At 35.9% G+C, this 19,560-nt stretch overlaps 1 protein-coding gene across 3 annotated transcripts in view; it reads right to left on the minus strand.

The window, feature by feature from the left end:
- The window catches only part of SLC30A7 (solute carrier family 30 member 7), a 102,155-nt gene that overhangs the window by 25,493 nt on the left and 57,102 nt on the right, over positions 1-19,560 (minus strand). For all 3 annotated transcript variants that reach the window (XR_008500620.2, XM_054475537.2, XM_054475524.2), the window contains exons 9-10: positions 11,287-11,377; positions 7,366-7,515 (exon numbers count right to left, since the gene is read on the minus strand). Coding sequence is in view for 2 of the 3 variants with exons in the window: in XM_054475537.2 (XP_054331512.1) it covers positions 7,366-7,515; positions 11,287-11,377 (241 nt within the window). In the remaining variant the exon portion in view is untranslated. The remainder of the gene's footprint in view (positions 1-7,365; positions 7,516-11,286; positions 11,378-19,560) is intronic.

Genomic DNA, 19,560 nt, shown 5'->3' on the forward strand with positions numbered 1-19,560 from the left:
GAAACTTGGGGCACTCTTACTTGGGCTTGTGAGGAGGCTTTTTGGTTCCTTCCTGAGTATCAGTGTTAATTTCTATTTTGAGGACACACAATAGAGCACAAAAAGCTGAAGCAGGAAGTTGGGGGCTTAGGAATTATCAGGCACAAGTGAGAAAGGCAAAAGAGTAGAAAAGATGGAAGAAATAAAGGTAGAAGTTCTATCAAGGAGTAAATATGTATTAGGCGAGACCATCTTTTGTGTTTTGTGGAAATGATAATGGTAATAAACCCCAAGCGTATATTATAGACTTTTCTTCAAACATATTTCTACATGTTTCTTTAATATGTTTTCTTCAAACATTATTTCTAACAAAAAAGGTATATTAAAATTTTTAGGATTACAGTTATGATTGTGAAGTGTGCTATTTAAAAAAATTAACATATACTATTGGCCAATTTAAAACATAAGATGTTAATTGCCTTCCTAATCTAGTATCTCATTTTTTTTTTTTTTTTTTTTTTGCTGTTTGTACACTAAACACAAAAGGTAAACTCTCCATTTTATCAATTCCCAAATGATAACTCATTAAAAAAAAATTAGTGCAAGGGGAAAAAGAAGGAGAGGACTTTTTATACGTCAACAGAAAACCTGGTACTTTAAAAACTGTATTGTCTCTTAATCCCAAAGCAATCTAAGTACTGAAGTGGCTTTTAGCAATCCACTTGCAATAGTTTATATTCACGTACAGCAAGCCAACTTCTTTAGCAGTTAAAGATTAATTGGTAACTCTGGAAAATGAAATTAAAAAGGATATTGCCTAAGATATAGTCACAAAACTATAGTTTTATTAACAAAATAGAAAATTATAATTCTCCAACTTTTAGATATTGGTCTTCTCAGTTTAAAGTTATCCTCATAAAAGTTTTGACAAAACAATTTTTAACCAAAAACTATCACTTACATTCTAATTTAAGACTGGCTATAAGAAAGATACCTAAAAATGCAATAAACCAAAAGCTATAACTTATTATTGAAAAAAATCCTTCTTTTGGTATTTTGGAACCAAGGCCACCAGTATTTTGACTCTGTCTATAAGAAATACACCTGAAGCATCTATGTGATCAAAAAGGGAGCAATTTGAGTTTTCTTATTTTTGATAAGTAAAATTTATAAGATGTAATTTAAGATCAAAATTTTTTTAAAATTTCATTTCATAAAATAAAAATGCTCCTGCAAGCCTTGGCATATACTAATTGCATAAGGACCATGCATTACTAGGGTATATGCAGAAAAGGAAAATAAATTCATGAAAATTTCAATTTGCATAAGTCAGAACTAAAGCAGTGATCATAAAACAGTTTTAAAATCATTAAATGTAGGAACGAAAGTCATTAGTAGGGTGACTCCCCTCTCCCCTAGGAAAAATGTGTTGAGCCACCTTCACTGCAAGTCTCAAAGAATCCCTGGTCTCTGCAAGGAATGAAATAAAGTGGACTTGACCTTAGGTGATAAAAAGGCTTAAAATATTTTTTCAGGGCTTAAAATATTCAAAGCTCAAATGCAGTTTCCAAAACCAAAGAAGCAGCTGAATAAACTTTCAATTTCAGCCATTTTAAAAGCCAAAATTTCTAAAGTTACCGGAAGAACCTCCTTCCACTTACTTGAATGACAACTTCAGCAGTTCCTAAGCCCGGACACAGCTGCTTGCACATTTCTAAAACTAGAAATTGCATTCCTTTTCAGAGGGCAAATTGTGAGTAAGTGCCAAAGTCTTAGGAGAATATGGGGTGTCCTAGAATTCAACAGAAGTTCACACTATGAGGGTGAAAGGACATTGCATATCTAGGAGAAAATTCAAGGTAAAGGAGGGAAAAATAATCTGGAAATGTCAGCGAAAAAAAACATTGCTGCTAGCCTGGTTATCTTGTTGTCCCTGTAATATGTAGAAGGTGTAAGAAGGATTCAGACACACTGTGAAGGTCTTGCATGCTTCATCATGAATGTCATGATATAGACTTACAGTGTCTGTTAAGAAAGACACCTAGTTGTTAAAATTCTGAAATAAATAAGTGGTACCAGCATATTGTTTTGTAGTAGTGTATGCCTTGATTACACATAAGATTAGCACTGGAGTAAATCCTAATTATACATAAGATTATTTCATTAATTTATTCCCAAAGGGACCTAATGACACATTTCTCTTTATCAGAAAGATAGATTTTAGATCTCATTAAGATCTTTTTGAGCTTGTGGTTAAAAAAGACCAATGGGAACCCAACAATATTTTTCCATACTTAGTATATATAAAGATGGCTTTAATCAAAGACAGTTTTTAAAATCTGTTTATATAACAAATTCATTATACACATATACTCTTCTAAGCACTGGGAATGCAAAATCATGACAGCTGGTAGGAACTTGCACACAAGTTGTACAATGTGATATGTATGACATAGGATAAAGTAATTCTGCTTCGTGGGACACTTAAGGCTTCAGAGAGAAAGTAACAATTGCATTGGATCTTTAAGTTAGAGGAGGATTTTTGTCCCTCACAGAAAAGTAAACAGTCTGGTGGGTTTGGAGTATAAAGTACATGGCAATGAAAAGCAGGAGACAGACTTTAAAAGTCTGCTGGTTCACGCTAAAAAGTCTGGGCTTTACCTGGATGGCAATGAGGCACCACCAAAGTTTTTATTTTTCAACTTTTTACTTTGGAAAAAAACTTTTTTTTTTTTGAGACGGAGTCTCACTCTGTCACCCAGGCTGGGGCGCAATGGCATGCTCTCAGCTTACTGCAACCTCTGCCTCCTGGGTTCAAGCGATTCTCCTGCTTCAACCTCCTGAGTGACTGGGATTACAGGCATGCACCACCATACCCAGCTTATTTTTGTATTTTTAGTAGAGACGGGGTTTTACCACGTTGGTGAGGCTGATCTTAAACTCCTGACCTCAGGTGATCTGCCTGCCTTGGCCTCCCAAAGCACTGGGATTACAGGTGTGAGCCACCATGCCTGGCCTATTTTGAAAAAATTTGAAGTCAAAATAATAGTACAATAAATACCTGTGAACCCTTCAGCTATATTTACCAATTGTTAATATTTTACCATGTTTGCTTCATCTCTCTACATATATATTTATATGCAATTTTTTTATTTTTGCCAAAACATTTGAAAATTAAACAGCTGGATACTTTGCCATTAAATCCTTCAACATGAATCTCCTAAGAATTAAGAACAGTCTTCTATACCACAATACCATTATCACATCCAAGAAATTTAACCACCCATACAATTAAATGAACTACTACAGTCTATAATCAAATTTCTTTGATTATCCAATACTTTCCTTTGTGGTTGCTTTTTTTCCCCAGTCCAAGATTCAACCAAGTACCACATATTGCATTTAATTGTGAAGTTTCCTCTAATCTAGAATTATCCTGTACCTTTTTCTCCTTTCATGACATTGACACTTTTTAAAAGAATCCAAGTTAACAGCCTTGTGGAGGCTCTCACAAGCTGTATTTGTCTGGATGTTTGCTCATGGTTAGATTCAAGTGAAACATTTTTGCTAGGAGTACCACATAGGTCATGTTCTGTATTCCCCCTGGTATCAAATCAGGAGGAATATAATGTCAGTTTCAACCACAGATTTTTAACACATGGAACCTGTTTCTTCATTAGATCTATGTGTTAGATCAGGGGTCCCTAACCCCTGGGCCACGGGCCAGTACTGGTCCATGGTCTGTTAGGAACAAGGCCACTCACAGTGGTGAGTGGCAGGTGAACTGTGGCATTAGATTCTCATAGGAACTGCACATGCGAGGGATCTAGGCTGTGTGCTCTTTATGAGAATCTAATGCCTAATGATCTGAGGTGGAACAGTTTCATCCCAAAACCATTCCTCCCACCACCACCTCCAACCCCTGTTCATGGAAAAATTGTCTTCCACAAAGCCGGTCCCTGGTGCCAAAACGGTTGGGGACTGCTGTTAGATGATTCTGACAGTGGTATCGATGTCTAGGGTTTTTTGCCAAATGTTTCTAACAAACTAGACTGAGAACAGAATTTATATTCTCTCTACCTCTTTCTTAGATGTTACTGACATGACCTTCTTATTCTCCCAATATATACACAATACATACCACAGTAATCAGTCTTTAATTGTCAGTTACATAGCTATGTTAACTCATGATGGCATGAACCTTAACTGAAATAATCTGGTTGTAGACCATGCACTGACTAATTCATGATTCCAAATGCACTATTAAGAAAAACTCAACAGCATATAAAGTTATTAAATCACTCAGTAGGTGACCATAGTTTTGTTGTCACACAAAAAAGTTAACAATCTGCTTTTAGCTAAAGCCACTTATTCTTATTACAAACACTGTTTTAGAATTCTTGGCTTCAAATAGTACCTAACATATCTTATAAGAAATGTGCAGTAAAGGATAATATACTTTTTCTCGAAGCAACTGAAATAAGTACAATGATGAGCATATAGGAACTATCTTTCTATTCCTGAAGAATATTAACTAAAATAGGTATTTCCCAAACTTGACTCTGTGGTTGGAAAAAAAAATGTGGTTTTCTCTTTTCTTTGAGACCGAGTCTTGCTCTGTCGCCCAGGCTGGAGTGCAGTGGCCATGATCTCGGCTCACTGCAAGCTCCACCTCCTGGGTTCATGCCATTCTCCTGCCTCAGCCTCTCGAGTAGCTGGGACCACAGTCGCCCGTCACCATGCCCGGCTAATTTTTTGTATTTTTAGTAGAGAGACGGGGTTTCACTGTGTTAGCCAGGATGGTCTCGATCTCCTGACCTCGTGATCTGCCTGCCTCAGCCTCCCAAAGCGCTGGGATTACAGGTGTGAGCCACCGCGCCCAGCCAAAAATGTGGTTTTATGCTTACCTTATAGTTTAGTAGTATATATATATTTATTATGTTAAACAGCAATTTTTTTTTTTTTTTTTTTCAGACAGGGTCTTGCTCTGTGGCCCAGGCTGGAGTGCAACTGGATCATAATCCACTGCAGCCTCAAACTCTTGGGCTCCAGCAACCCTCCTGCCTCAGCCTCCCAAGCAGCTGGGACTATAGGTGCATGCCACCATGCCCAGCTGATTTGATGTTTTGTAGAGATGGGGTCTCACTATGTTGCCCACGCTGATCTAGAAATCCTAGCCTCAAGCCATCCTCTCACATTGGCCTTGTAAATATTTTTAAAACTACTAGTTATAAAAAATGTTAAGACCCCACAAGACAGGGATGCCCTCTCTCACCACTCCTATTCAACATAGTGTTGGAAGTTCTGGCCAGGGCAATTAGGCAGGAGAAGGAAATAAAGGGTATTCAATTAGGAAAAGAGGAAGTCAAATTGTCCCTGTTTGCAGACAACATGATGGTATATCTAGAAAACCCCATTGTCTCAGCCCAAAATCTCCTTAAGCTGATAAGCAACTTCAGCAAAGTCTCAGGATACAAAATCAATGTACAAAAATCACAAGCATTCTTATACACCAACAACAGACAAACAGAGAGCCAAATCATGAGTGAACTCCCATTCACAATTGCTTCAAAGAGAATAAAATACCTAGGAATCCAACTTACAAGGGACGTGAAGGACCTCTTCAAGGAGAACTACAAACCACTGCTCAAGGAAATAAAAGAGGATACAAACAAATGGAAGAACATTCCATGCTCATGGGTAGGAAGAACCAATATCGTGAAAATGGCCATACTACCCAAGGTAATTTACAGATTCAATGCCATCCCCATCAAGCTACCAATGACTTTCTTCACAGAATTGGAAAAAACTACTTTAAAGTTCATATGGAACCAAAAAAGAGCCCGCATCGCCAAGTCAATCCTAAGCCAAAAGAACAAAGCTGGAGACATCACACTACCTGCCTTCAAACTATACTACGAGGCTACAGTAACCAAAACAGCATGGTACTGGTACCAAAACAGAGACATAGATCAATGGAACAGAACAGAGCCCTCAGAAATAATGCCGCATATCTGCAACTATCTGATCTTTGACAAACCTGAGAAAAACAAGCAATGGGGAAAGGATTCCCTATTTAATAAATGGTGCTGGGAAAACTGGCTAGCCATATGTAGAAAGCTGAAACTGGATCCCTTCCTTACACCTTATACAAAAATCAATTCAAGATGGATTAAAGACTTAAACGTTAGACCTACAACCATTAAAAACCCTAGAAGAAAAACCTAGGCATTACCATTCAGGACACAGGCATGGGCAAGGACTTCATGTCTAAAACACCAAAAGCAATGGCAACAAAAGCCAAAATTGACAAATGGGATCTAACTAAACTAAAGAGCTTCTGCACAGCAAAAGAAACTACCATCAGAGTGAACAGGCAACCTACAAAATGGGAGAAAATTTTTGCAACCTACTAATCGGACAAAGGGCTAATATCCAGAATCTACAATGAACTCAAACAAATTTACAAGAAAAAAACAACAAAAACCACAAAAAAAACCCATCAAAAAGTGGGCAAAGGACATGAACAGACATATCTCAAAAGAAGACATTTATGCAGACAAAAAACACATGAAAAAATGCTCACCATCACTGGCCATCAGAGAAATGCAAATCAAAACCACAATGAGATACCATCTCACACCAGTTAGAATGGCAATCATTAAAAAGTCAGGAAACAACAGGTGCTGGAGAGGATGTGGAGAAATAGGAACACTTTTACACTGTTGGTGGGACTGTAAACTAGTTCAACCATTGTGGAAGTCAGTGTGGCGATTCCTCAGGGATCTAGAACTAGAAATACTATTTGACCCAGCCATCCCATTACTGGGTATATATCCAAAGGACTGTAAATCATGCTGCTATAAAGACACATGCACACGTATGTTTATTGTGGCATTATTCACAATAGCAAAGACTTGGAACCAACCCAAATGTCCAACAATGATAGACTGGATTAAGAAAATGTGGCACACATACACCATGGAATACTATGCAGCCATAAAAAATGATGAGTTCATGTCCTTTGTAGGGACATGGATGAAATTGGAAATCATCATTCTCAGTAAACTATCGCAAGAACAAAAAACCAAACACCGCATATTCTCACTCATAGGTGGGAATTGAACAATGAGAACACATGGACACAGGAAGGGGAACATCACACTCTGGGGACTGTTGTGGGGTGAGGGGAGCGGGGAGGGATAGCATTGGGAGATATACCTAATGCTAGATGACGAGTTAGTGGGTGCAGCGCACCAGCATGGCACACGTATACATATGTAACTAACCTGCACATTGCGCACATGTACCCTAAAACCTAAAGTATAATAAAAAATAAAAAAAAAATGTTAAGACCCTTAAAAGAAGTTAGTAAAAAAGACATACCTGAGTAAAAATATTATGTGTTTGGCTTAAAATCCACCTAGCATCAGCATCAGGTGCTACTATTAATTTCAAGGTCCCAACATAAACGTCAGAACATAAAGTCCAGAAGTGCTGTTCCTGTAAACTGTAAACTCCTTGCAACTGCTGTACCTGAAATATAAAGGAGAGATATTAACATCATAATCAAGTTAAGCACTCCCTTCTACTTAAGTTATTATGCAACATATCAGTAAACATGGATTCTATCCTCCAGCTTAAAAAAAGAAAAGGAGGATGTTTGAATAAATAAATAAATAAATAAATAAATAAATACTCTTGAGTACTAATTATGTGCCAGGTACCATGACAAGTATTTGGGAAATATAAACAAACACGTATCAAAATTTGTAGGACACACCCGAGAGTGTGCCCCACAGGGAAATTTACAGTAACAATCACTTTATAAAGTCCAACACTTATTTATAATTTGGAAAAAAAACTATTAGAAGGACACTTCCTTAACTTAATATAGGCTAACTACCGAAAATGTACAGAAAATAAGAATGAAACATTAAATGTATTCCCTGAAGGTCAGGAAAAAGACAGATACCCAAATCACTGCTATTGTTCTGCATCTCCATATTGATCTGGAGGAGCTGAACTAAGATCAACAATCAGAAGTTAAAAGAAAAAAGCTCAATGTGAAAAGATCTTTATAACAATTACAGCAGTTTACAAAGAAAGAGGGAGCTTCTCTGTGTGTTAACTACCTATCTCCAGAAATGGTCAAGAAGCTGTAATACTAACTTGATGTCATAGAGGAGATTTTGCAACAGACAGAAGGCTGGGCCAAATGCACAATAAGATCTTTTTCAGTTCTGAGATTCTGATTTTTACATAATCTACTTGGGAAGTTAAGAAAATGTCGATCTTATATCTATCAAAAATATTTATTTTTTGTCAGAATTTGATGAATGCAGTCATTATTTTCTATAAACTCCAAGACAGTTGATGGGAAACTGAGATAGTATGTACCGTGCCTTCTTTAAAAACTGCTTTTATTGGGGAAAAAGATCAAGGTGTACTTTTTCTTCCTCTTTTTGGACTCTAACAATATAGCTGTTTTAGCCAGATATCCCTCCACATTTTTCTACATGGCATCCTCATGACTGAGGCCTTAAGGTGAGTTCCACTGTTAATGAAATGACCTGGTTGAAAAGATTTCTCCTACTTCCATATGTGGCAGTACAAGTATATGACTGCAGTTATCTTAAAACACAAACTAAAGAATAATTCCTGTAGAAACTGGCTTAATTTTACAAATTAAAAAATGGGAGGAAAGTGTAGTTACAGATGAAAAGGGCAGTGTGGTACAGTAGAAAGAACATGACCTTTAGAGTCAGAGTGACATGGATTAGAATCCTGATTCAGCCACTACCATTTGCACCTAAGGTGAGCCTCAATTTTACCTAGGGAAAGGAAGACGATACTCACCCTGTAGTTTATTGTGAAGAAGAGAAACTATATATATATTTATAAAAAACATATATATGTGTATATATATACATATATACACATATATATATAAAAAACATATATATGTGTATATATATACATATATACACATATATATATAAAACAATTAGTAACAATTATGCTGATTGATGCTACCTTAAAATAATAACCACAAATCTTGCATGGGCAATATGTACTTTCCCTGTATCAAAAGATTATTTTATACCTTCTCCTTTTTCCTCTAGCCTTCTGATCTCTCTGCATGATTACGCTGCCTAGTACATTATAGAGAAAACAGAAGTACAAAGAAAATCCCTTATCCTTTACCATTAAAGCTACCAGTGACGTCTCATCTATGTCAGCATTTCTGCATTCCCTCAGAGGATCTAGTACCCCTGCTACTATCAACAGTTAATCCTTCCATTGTGCTTTGGGTTCTATCCTTTCTCATCTTCTCATGATGTCATTCCTTTAATAATGTCCTTCAGTACTGTAACAATTTCTTCCTCTCAGACTGTTACCATCAGTTAATGCACATGTTCTAGAACTGTGCTGTGCAATTCAAAAGTCACTAGACATATGTGACTATTTAAATGAATGGAAATTAAGTTAAAAAGAATCAGTTACACTAGCCACATGTGGTTTCTGGCTTCCATATTGGACAGGGCAGATTATAGAACATTTCCATTATTGGGGAAAGTTCTGTGGGATAATGCTGTTCTAAACATCCTACTTTAAAAACAAAAAAATACCCTGTCTCCTGATAGTACATCCATATCTGCTATCAACTCATTTCTCTGCTCCCTTTAACAACACTTCTTAAAGGAGTTGTCAGTTCCCCGTTCATTTTCTCCTTAATCCACTCAAATCATGCTCCCCTCTCCAACACTCCAATGAAATTGTTCTTAACAAGGTCAGTAATGGCATCCAGAATGCCAGTCAATGATCACTTCTTGTTTTTACCCTCCTTGACCCCACAGAAATATTCAACACAGTTAATTACTTCCTCCCTCTTCAACACTGTGATCCTACACTCTTCTGGTTTTCCAGCACACCACTCACCACTACCTTTCCTGGCTTTCTCACCTATGCTCCAAATTTAGAGTTGAAAGCAGAGCTAAAAGAGTAGAACTAGAACTTCTCCGGAGGTAATCAATACAATCTAGATGTTTTAGATGTTATTCATATATTGATGACTTATAACTCTTTCTGGTCCTAATCTGTCCCCAAAACTCAAGATTTTCATATCCAACTACTTAAGTAACATTTCTCCTAGAAGTATAGTAGCCATTTCCATTTTAACATATCCAGAATAGAACTCTTCATTTGGGGAGATTTTCCATCCTCAAACCTGTACCAACAAGGCCTCAGTCTCAGTAAGTGGCATTACCATCTACCAAGTAATAAACCAACACTTTCTCTCCCCTCTGCTAATATAATCCACTTCCAAAAACATATCCCAAATGTATATTTATCTTCACTGCTACAACTGTAATCTAAACCACCATTGTTTTTCACTTAGAGGACAATAACTTCATAACTGGTTTTCTTTGCTTTCATCCTCCCTAGAATATGTTCTCTTCATAGAAAACACAATAATCTCTTAAAAACATAGGATTTATGACACTTCTATTGCCTAAAAGCTTTCCAATGCTTCCCACTGAGTTAGAATTAAATCTAAATCTATGACCCAAAACCCTAAATGATCTTGCTCCTGTCATTCTCTCCAGGCTTTCAAGCCATTCTTCCCTTTATTTAATATGCTTCAGCCACAATGGCCTTTTTTATTCTGTTCTTCAAACACAAATTAAATCCAGCCATAGCACTTTTACATTAGCAATTTCCCTTGCCTGGAACATTCTTTTCCAGTATTTTCATATGGCTAGCTCTTTCTTGTCTTCAAAGTTTCAATTTCCTTGAATATAACTTCCTTAGTGAATCTAAGGTAGCCATTCATGACTATCACATCACTTTGTTTTATTTCTACTATAGTAATTCTCCTTAATATTTTCTTAGTTATCTACTTACTGTTTAGTTACTGTATTTCCCCACTGGACTGTAAGTTCCATGAAACAGAGGCACTGTCTGTCTTGTTTACCATTACCTCCCCAGTACTTTAGAAGAGTATCTGGTAGAGTGGGAGCTCAAAAACTCTATGTTGAATGAATATCTCTGCTATGGATATTCTATATTTTTAAAAACTGCTCAATTTCTAGATCAGAACAATTTCTACCACATTTTCTTTAGTAAAGTTCAATATTTTCCAACAATTTTATTCTGGTTTGTATAAATGACATTTTATGGTCAGCATTCAATCTTGGAAGAAATAGTCAATTATATACATATGTTACCCATATTTGTGAAAGCTGAAAATCAAGAGATTGAAAACAGCATAAAATCCAATGTTTTGGAATATTTGAAACTCACCCTCTGATAGCACTGAGGCAGAGTATTTTCTAATAGGGGAGGAGTTCTCTGCATTAATATTCCAACAGATTCTCTTAAAAGAGGAATAACACTAAGGAAAAGGAAGACAACAATTTATTAAAGTCACATTCTGACAATCCCATCCAGCAAGAAAGTAATAATATGCCTCCCTACGGTAGACTATAATAGGACTTATTGGAATAATATGAGAAAAAACAATCAACCAGTCATTGTTTTAGATTTTCCATGTGATCAGTAAATTATCTGAAGTAAAATAAAAGACCTAGAGAAAATGTATTAATGCATGAAAGAGTAAAGCTATAAAATTGAAATAATATCATATCATCTAAACCCAGCACATTTTCAACTGTTAGTTAAAATATGACTCCACATGGTCAGAACCTTCCAAAGTAATCATAGTAGCACTGATAAGGAAAATACAAAAAAATGAATACATCAGCCTATTTGTCCAATATCAGTCATATTTCATTACTTAAAAAATATAGAAGCCTGGCGATAACCACAGATGCAGTGAAATGAACTCAACTACTCTAGGGATGGTGCCCAAAAGTCTGCATGTGTTGATGTAACTAGTCCTCAATTAGTATTTGAAACTACTGCTTTAGGCTATTTGGATGATTAAATGCACACAAAACAGGCCGGGCGTGGTGGCTCACACCTGTAATCCCAGCACTTTGGGAAGCCAAGGCGGGAGGATCAGGAGGTCAGGATACCGAGACCATCCTGGCTAACACAGTGAAATCCTGTCTCTACTAAAAATACAAAAAAAACCACATTAGCCGGGCGTGGTGGCGGGCGCCTGTAGTCCAGCTACTGGGGAGGCTGAGGCAGGAGAATGGCATGAACCCGGGAGGCGGAGCTTGCAGTGAGCCGAGATCGCGCCACTGCACTCCAGCCTGGGTGACAGAGCAAGACTCTCCGTCTAAAAAAAAAAAAAAACACAAAACAATTAATAGTAGAATGGTGAGGGTGACTCTAATGCAATGGCTTTCTAATCTAGCACATATCCAATTCACCTTAGAGTCTTATTTTGTTTACACTTCTGATATATTGAATCAGAATCTTTGAGGGAATGTCCAAAAAGCTCTCCATGTGATTCCAATGATTCAGACTGGTAATGTACTATTCTACTGCTTGAAGTAGATTGAGAGGGGAGGTCAGAAATGGCTTCACTACACTTAATAGCTTAAATCAGTGCTCACTTTTAAACTTACAGAATTTTAAAATTTTCAAAGTAAAACTTCTGTTAATAGCTGTAGGTGATGAAGATAAAAAGAACATCCATCTTTCAAGGAAGATCTCATAAGAAGAGTAGAAGCAAGTGTACTTTCAGGACTGGTGATATTTTGACAGATGGAAAGGAAAGAGAGGTACCAAGAAAGACCCAAAAGAGTAGAGACAATGCTTATCTGGCTCACTATTACATTCTCAAGGTCTAGCAAAGCACTGGTCATAAAGTGGGCCCAATTATTGGTTAAACGAATGACAGAAATACAGATAATCAAACGTTTCAGACTCTGCCCTGAAGAAGGGCATAGGGCACAGGAAAGAAATGAGGAGACTGTTTTCATACTTTAAGAGTATAGTGATAAGTACTTGGACAAGGAGGGTAACCATAGGAACAAAGACAAATAGGAAAATTAAGCAAATAGAAATAACTGGTGTCTAACTGGATCTAATGAAAGACATAGTGAGAGCAATGTTAAAGACAAACAGATTACTAAAAAATATGGAGAAGATGGCAGTGATGAGGACAGAAAGCTAAATGTGGACAGGAGTTTCAGTCACATTCAAGTAAAAATATTATTTAGTCAATAGTTATTTAAGAACCAAGAAAAATTAGATGTCACCCTTAATTCCTTTTTCTCCCTTAAATCACCAAGTTCTCGTGATTTAATATCCTAAACATTTCTTGACTCAGTTCCTTCCCCTGCATTGTACTACGCATGTCCACAATAATCTCCATATCTTTCACGTGGATTATTATAATAGCTTCCTAAGTGGTCCCTTCAGCTCTAGTCTTATTTCCTCAAGTCCATGTAACAGGCAGCTTCAATGATGGCTCCCAATGACCCTGCCCTATGTAGTACTCATGCCCTATGTAAAGTTTCAGGACTTAGTGACTTGCTGCTAATGAACAGAGTATGGCAAAGTGATGAGACGTCACTGCCAAGATTAAGTAAAAAGACTGGCTTCTGTCTTGTATACCCTCCTCGTTTGCTTTCACTTGCTCTCTCATAGCTACTGTGTTGTGAGCTGTGCTATAGCGAGGACCATGTGGCAAGAAACTGAGGGATACTTCTTGAGAAATACTAGACAGACCCTCAGTTCAACAGCCCAAAAGGAAGATAATCCTGTCAGTAACCACTTAAGCGAGCTCAGGAAGTAGATTCTCCCCCAAATGAACCTTGGAATAACTGCAGCCCGGCTGCTACCTTGATTACTGCCTTGTGAGAGATCCTGAGCCAGGCAACATAGTTAGCTATGCCCAGGTTCCTGAACCACAGAAAGTATAAGATAATAATGTATATTATTTTAGCTACTAGGTTTTTGGGTACTTTATTACGTATCCACAGATAACTAATACAACCATATTTTATAGAGACGTTAGACTAATCTACATAAAATAGGTATGTGGCCCTATCCCTTTGCCACTAAGAAATGTGTCAAAAGCTCCCCACTGCCTAGGGAATTAAGTGCTGGCTCTTTAACATGGCATATTTTTGGATCTGGCTCCACTACCTTCACCTCCTATTAATCCTTGCTTCATATTTTAAGCTCTCCAAATATAACATACTTGTACTTTACCTTATGCTGTTTCTTACTTTCATGGTTTTGCTCAAACTATAACCTCTGCTTAGAATGTCCCTAAGCTGCCCTACAGTCTTACATTCCTTCTTTAAAATCTCAAGTGTCACCCTCTTTTAGGGTATATTTTCTGATCCCAAACTGTCTTTTACACTGTATGAAGTGTCTTCTCTGTGTTCCTATGAAAAAAATCTGTGCTACCTACACTATTACTAGATTGCATGATAATTACCAGATTGTGTTTCCCCCTCCCTCTAAACAGAAAGCTGCTTTAAGGTAGGAATTATCTTATTTATGTTTGTAAACCCAGCATCTCAGATGGTGTTTGGCAAATAAATGTTTATGGAACAGAATTTGTAGCTGAATCCGTTAAACATAATTAATTCATAAATTTTAAAAGTATATCTAAGGCTAGGGATCAATACTAAATCTTAAATAACATATGGAATCATTAGCAGTTAAGAAAAGGCACTAGGTAAAGAAACTAAAGTCACAATAAGTAAAACATCTGGAAAAAGGGGAAACATATTTCCAGCAACAGTAAATGCCTCAATGAAGAAAAACAGAAACAGAAAAAGGCCATTAGATTAAACAATGCAAATACTGGCCGGGCGCAGTGGCTCACGCCTGTAATCCCAGCACTTTGGGAGGCCGAGGCGGGCGGATCACAAGGTCAGGGGATCGAGACCATCCTGGCTAACACGGTGAAACCCCGTCTCCACTAAAAATATAAAAAATTAGCCGGGCGTGGTGGCCGGCGCCTGTAGTCCCAGCTACTCGGGAGGCTGAGGGAGGAGAATGGCGTGAACCTGGGAGGCGGAGCTTGCAGTGAGCTGAGATAGAGCCACTGCACTCCAGCCTGGGCCACAGAGCGAGGCTCCGTCTCAAAAACAACAACAACAACAACAACAACAACGCAAATATTGTTTGAGGCCATCCACTGTAACATTTCAGGAACAGTAAAAGCCAGGTTGGAGAAAGAGAAAAAAAATGAGTAGAAAACAACTGCAAATGGACTTAAGGATTTTGACAGTGAAGAATATTGGTTATTCATTCATCTAAAGAGTGGGATCTGTTTCTACCTACTGTGTTGCTGTTAAATAGGTGAAGACTTCCTGTGTTTACAAAAAAGGCAAAGAAAAAAATGATGGCATATTAATTAGGTACAATTCAACCATCATTTTTCTTGAGTCTCTCCATCCTCATTTCTCAGGAAAAAAAAAGAATCCATCGCAAAATGTTTTCATATATTTAACTTAAAATTTTTATCTTTTCCTAACTGTACTCAGAAAATGAGCACAAAAATAGTTCTCCTTGAATTATGTTTGAGAATAAGAAAAAAGATTTTTTTCCTACCTACCTCGTAAGTTTAGTTATTTTAATAATTTCTTCTCCAATCTTAATCTAGGGAACTACTAACAATGTTTAGATATCTGACGTGAAAATTACACTTATGGAAACCTGACACTTGGGTTCTGATTCTGCCATTAAATAGCTTTAAGCAAATCACATAGTCTTCCAGAGCATCAGTTTTCTCATCTATAAAACGAAGGAGTAGACTAAACATCCAGGCAATTTCTTTCATCTTTTATATATTTTCCATTCAATAAGAAAAAGTGGTTAAACTATAAAGAATACTAGAGAGAGAATATATTTGGAAATGAAAGAAAATATAAATTGTTTTTACATACTAAGGGGAAAAAAGCAGTGTCACCAAATGACACATAGATATACTTGGCAAAATGATTTATTCTATCATGATAGATAATCCAGCAAATGAATTTTATTAAGCAATCAATATTAAGCAATTATTAAGGATCTACTACTATATATCTGGCATCAGATTTTCTGGAACCAGGTGGGACCTTACTCTTGAGTTGTGGAAATGGTGGCCTAGAGCACCAAAGTAACTTGTTTAAGGACACAGCTATTAAGCAGGAGAACTAGAACAGATCAGGTCGTTAGTCTCCAAGATCAGTTTTGAAAAGTTCAAGTCAACAAACATCTGTTATATGCCAACCATGTAGCAAGCATGTGCTAGACACTGGAAATACAGAAATAAATAATATAGAATATTTCATTTCAGAGAAATTCATGACTTTATTTTTAATAAGCCTGCAGAGAAGGCAATGGAAATCAGGCATCAAACTTATTTAGGGCCAACCATTTAGAAGAAGGCACATATGAATTTAAAGCAACTACATATTACGCTTGTATCCATTTTCACTTTCCATGAACTTTTGGTAAATGGTTTTCTTAATTGGTATGTTGATAACTCCTTTTTAAACATACCTTTAAAAGTAAAGGGGAAGAGAAAAGGAATAGAAGAAGCATTGACTCAACTGCAACAGAAGGCATACAGTATGAGAAATAACATTACTTAAGCAATAGGTGTGAAATAACTTTTGCAAACAACTTTTAAAAATTTATTGTTTTAGAATATTCAGGTTTAGTCTAGTTTGTTTCCCCCAAGGAGCTAAAACACAGTAACAGATTGTGAATCCCATCTATAATAATCCTTGAGGAGATCAGCCTTAAAGCATTAAAGACATTCCCTTTAGACAGTCCAACAGTCTCTTAATAAGTCACCTAGAAAAAACATCTACATATTTATCAAAATCTTTGTTCAAATTTTTATGTGTGTATTCCATGTGTGTTGCCTTCCAAAGTCTGCTACTCCCTGCCACCACCTTTTTAAAAAATAACCTAGTACTTCCTTTTTTCCTCCTAAAATTCGCTTTCACATGAGGCCCTTAGTTTGAGGACTCTAGAATTAGTAAAGAAGTTACATGATCACGGATAATATCATATTAGAATTAAAAGGAAATTTAGAGATCACTCATTTTAACACCATTCAAGAACCATACGTAGATAAACATTCTAATAAAATGTTAGAAATAAACATACATTTTAAAATTAACTAATTTATAAGACATCATAACTGATATAAGGAAATAAAATTATAGTGCATTTTTATCTCTTTTTTTCATTAGGATCAATTGTGGTTTTCATTGATTTGCTTATACTGAAATTTGGAATGGTTGCCTTTTTAGGTAGAATTTTAATAAAATCTTTACACTCAACAGCAGCAAGCATTTCACCAAAGCAAATGGATATGTCACAGTAACTTTCTCCAATAGCAATTTAAAAATAATGCAAGAATTTCAGCTATAGGAGCAATAACTAGCTCATAAAACTATGGTAGAGAATAAAGGTACTTGCTAAATCACACGGTGATATGCAATTTAGAACAAGGCCAATTTCTATAATAATTTAAAGAGTCATAAAAATGTAAAAGAAACCTTTAGAAACTCTAGTTTTTGCCTTTTAAAATTGTGTTTAGCTCAGGAGTTTGTGTCCATATTTTTCTGATTAACTATTGTAATGGAGAAGCATAAACCAGATTTTAGCTTGGATCTATCTAGCCATAATGAAAGGATATGTAGAAAAAGACAAGCTTAGCAAATTCCTGACTGAGCTAAGACTTAGAGCTGCATCCAAACCCAAAAAGTAAGCATTTGGAAACAATTAGAGGTTCACTTCTGGTTGACTAACCCAATTCTAGCATTCACAATGAAGCACCATTTCCCTATCATAAATAAAAAGAGATGAGTCATTAGGTATGAGTTTACCAGTAAAACAGGGCAATTATTTTATTCTTCAAAAGCTGAAGGTAAATCAAATTTATAATCATACAATCATAAACATAATATTAATTTGAAAGCTTTACCCTTAAATGCTAACAGATTAAATAAGCAGTAGTTACATATTACTCTTTACTGCCAGTAATTTTACAAGTAAAAATATATTCAAATCTTACTTCAGAAGCAGCTTTTAGTGAAAGAGCCTCACTACTTCAACAGTAAATAATAAACCAGTAATCATAAACAAACCAAACAAAAAAGGGTATGCATTACGAAAACTTCTGAAGAACAGTCTACTGACGATCATAATGTTTAACAATAAAAAATTTCAGTTAAAATTATTACTTAGATCTGAGAATAAATGTCAAGTAATATTAATTAAAACATGATTACAGATTCATCTTGGTGAATCAGCTTATGAGCTAAGTTTTCCTATATATTGTAGGGGTTCTTACAATCTACAAACATAAAGAAAGAAAATTATACTTTTAAAAATAAATTTTAAAAATAAATTTGGCATATGTTGTATACCATATTTTCAGGGGACAAAAAAGCCAAAGAAAACTGGCCCATAATGGTAATGCGATTCACATTTAAATTAAATATTCAGTCACATTTGCATAAATATAATTAATTCATAGTGATGGATAATTACCTATTAATCCAGAATTTCATAAGCCTTCTATAGAATAGATAACCCAAAATCTTATCACCTGGGATTGTGGTTTACTTTATAATTATACTGTGTTTCTGAAACCTCTGGCTCAAATCAATGCATATTTACAGAGAACCTACTTTACCAATAATGGGGATATTAAGATGCCCTAAGGGACTCCTAGAACTTAGAGGCAAAGTCATGAAAAAGTCATCCTTTTCCATAAGCTTCTGGAACTTAGTTATAACACCTAATGCATCTGGTCTTTGGACCAAAAACACCAGTGTATAATGTCAAATTTGTAAATAATTAGTAATGTCATTGTTTAGATAGCACTTAATAGTTTTTAAAATGCTTTCATAAATTTTTTTAAATTTAATCCTCACAACAACCTTAAGTAACCTTTAAGAAAATGTTAAAATCACTCCCTCATTTTACTGATGAGAAAACTGACTCGGAGAGGTTAAAATAACTTGTTCTTTGTTATACATAGGTAAGAGTTAGTGGCAGAGTCGGGTGTGACACTGCCAAGACAAAAGCTCTGCACACTGCAGTATCTCATCACAGTTATGTTCCCTAGAGTTAACAGAATAAGAATGAAATGCCATATTCATTTTATTCCTAGTGCCCAGCACAATGCTTAGAACATAATAACCACTTAACACGTCTGCTGAAGAATGTATTATATACTTAGAAATTTCAAATGGCAGATTACTGACATCTAAACTAGCCCTTGTTTGACGTGACTTTCAACCCTTCACAATAACAGCTAAATAGCATAACAGTGAAGAGCCTCCGAACTCAGTCGTATCTAAAAAAGAACCTCTAATAAACAGAAAGCAAAGTATCTTATCCTCCATTCAAACATACATTAGAAAGAATTATACTTAGGAACAATCAGCATTCTCAATTCTCAATGTGCAATTTATCTTAATAAAAGCTCTTCTCTTCATTTTTATGAATAAGAAACTAAAATCACACCAGCAATATGAGTAAAAATTAAATCTTAAAATGGGAAGAGACTAAAGTCAATACAGTATTGGGCAAAAAGCTCCAGAAAATATACACGGCTTTGAGAGAAGATCAGGCAGGAATAAATTCATATTATTCATATTAAATATGGTAACATTTGTATTGAAATGCTAA

This window comes from Pongo pygmaeus, chromosome 1, assembly GCF_028885625.2.
Source record: "Pongo pygmaeus isolate AG05252 chromosome 1, NHGRI_mPonPyg2-v2.0_pri, whole genome shotgun sequence".
NCBI lineage: Eukaryota > Metazoa > Chordata > Mammalia > Primates > Hominidae > Pongo > Pongo pygmaeus.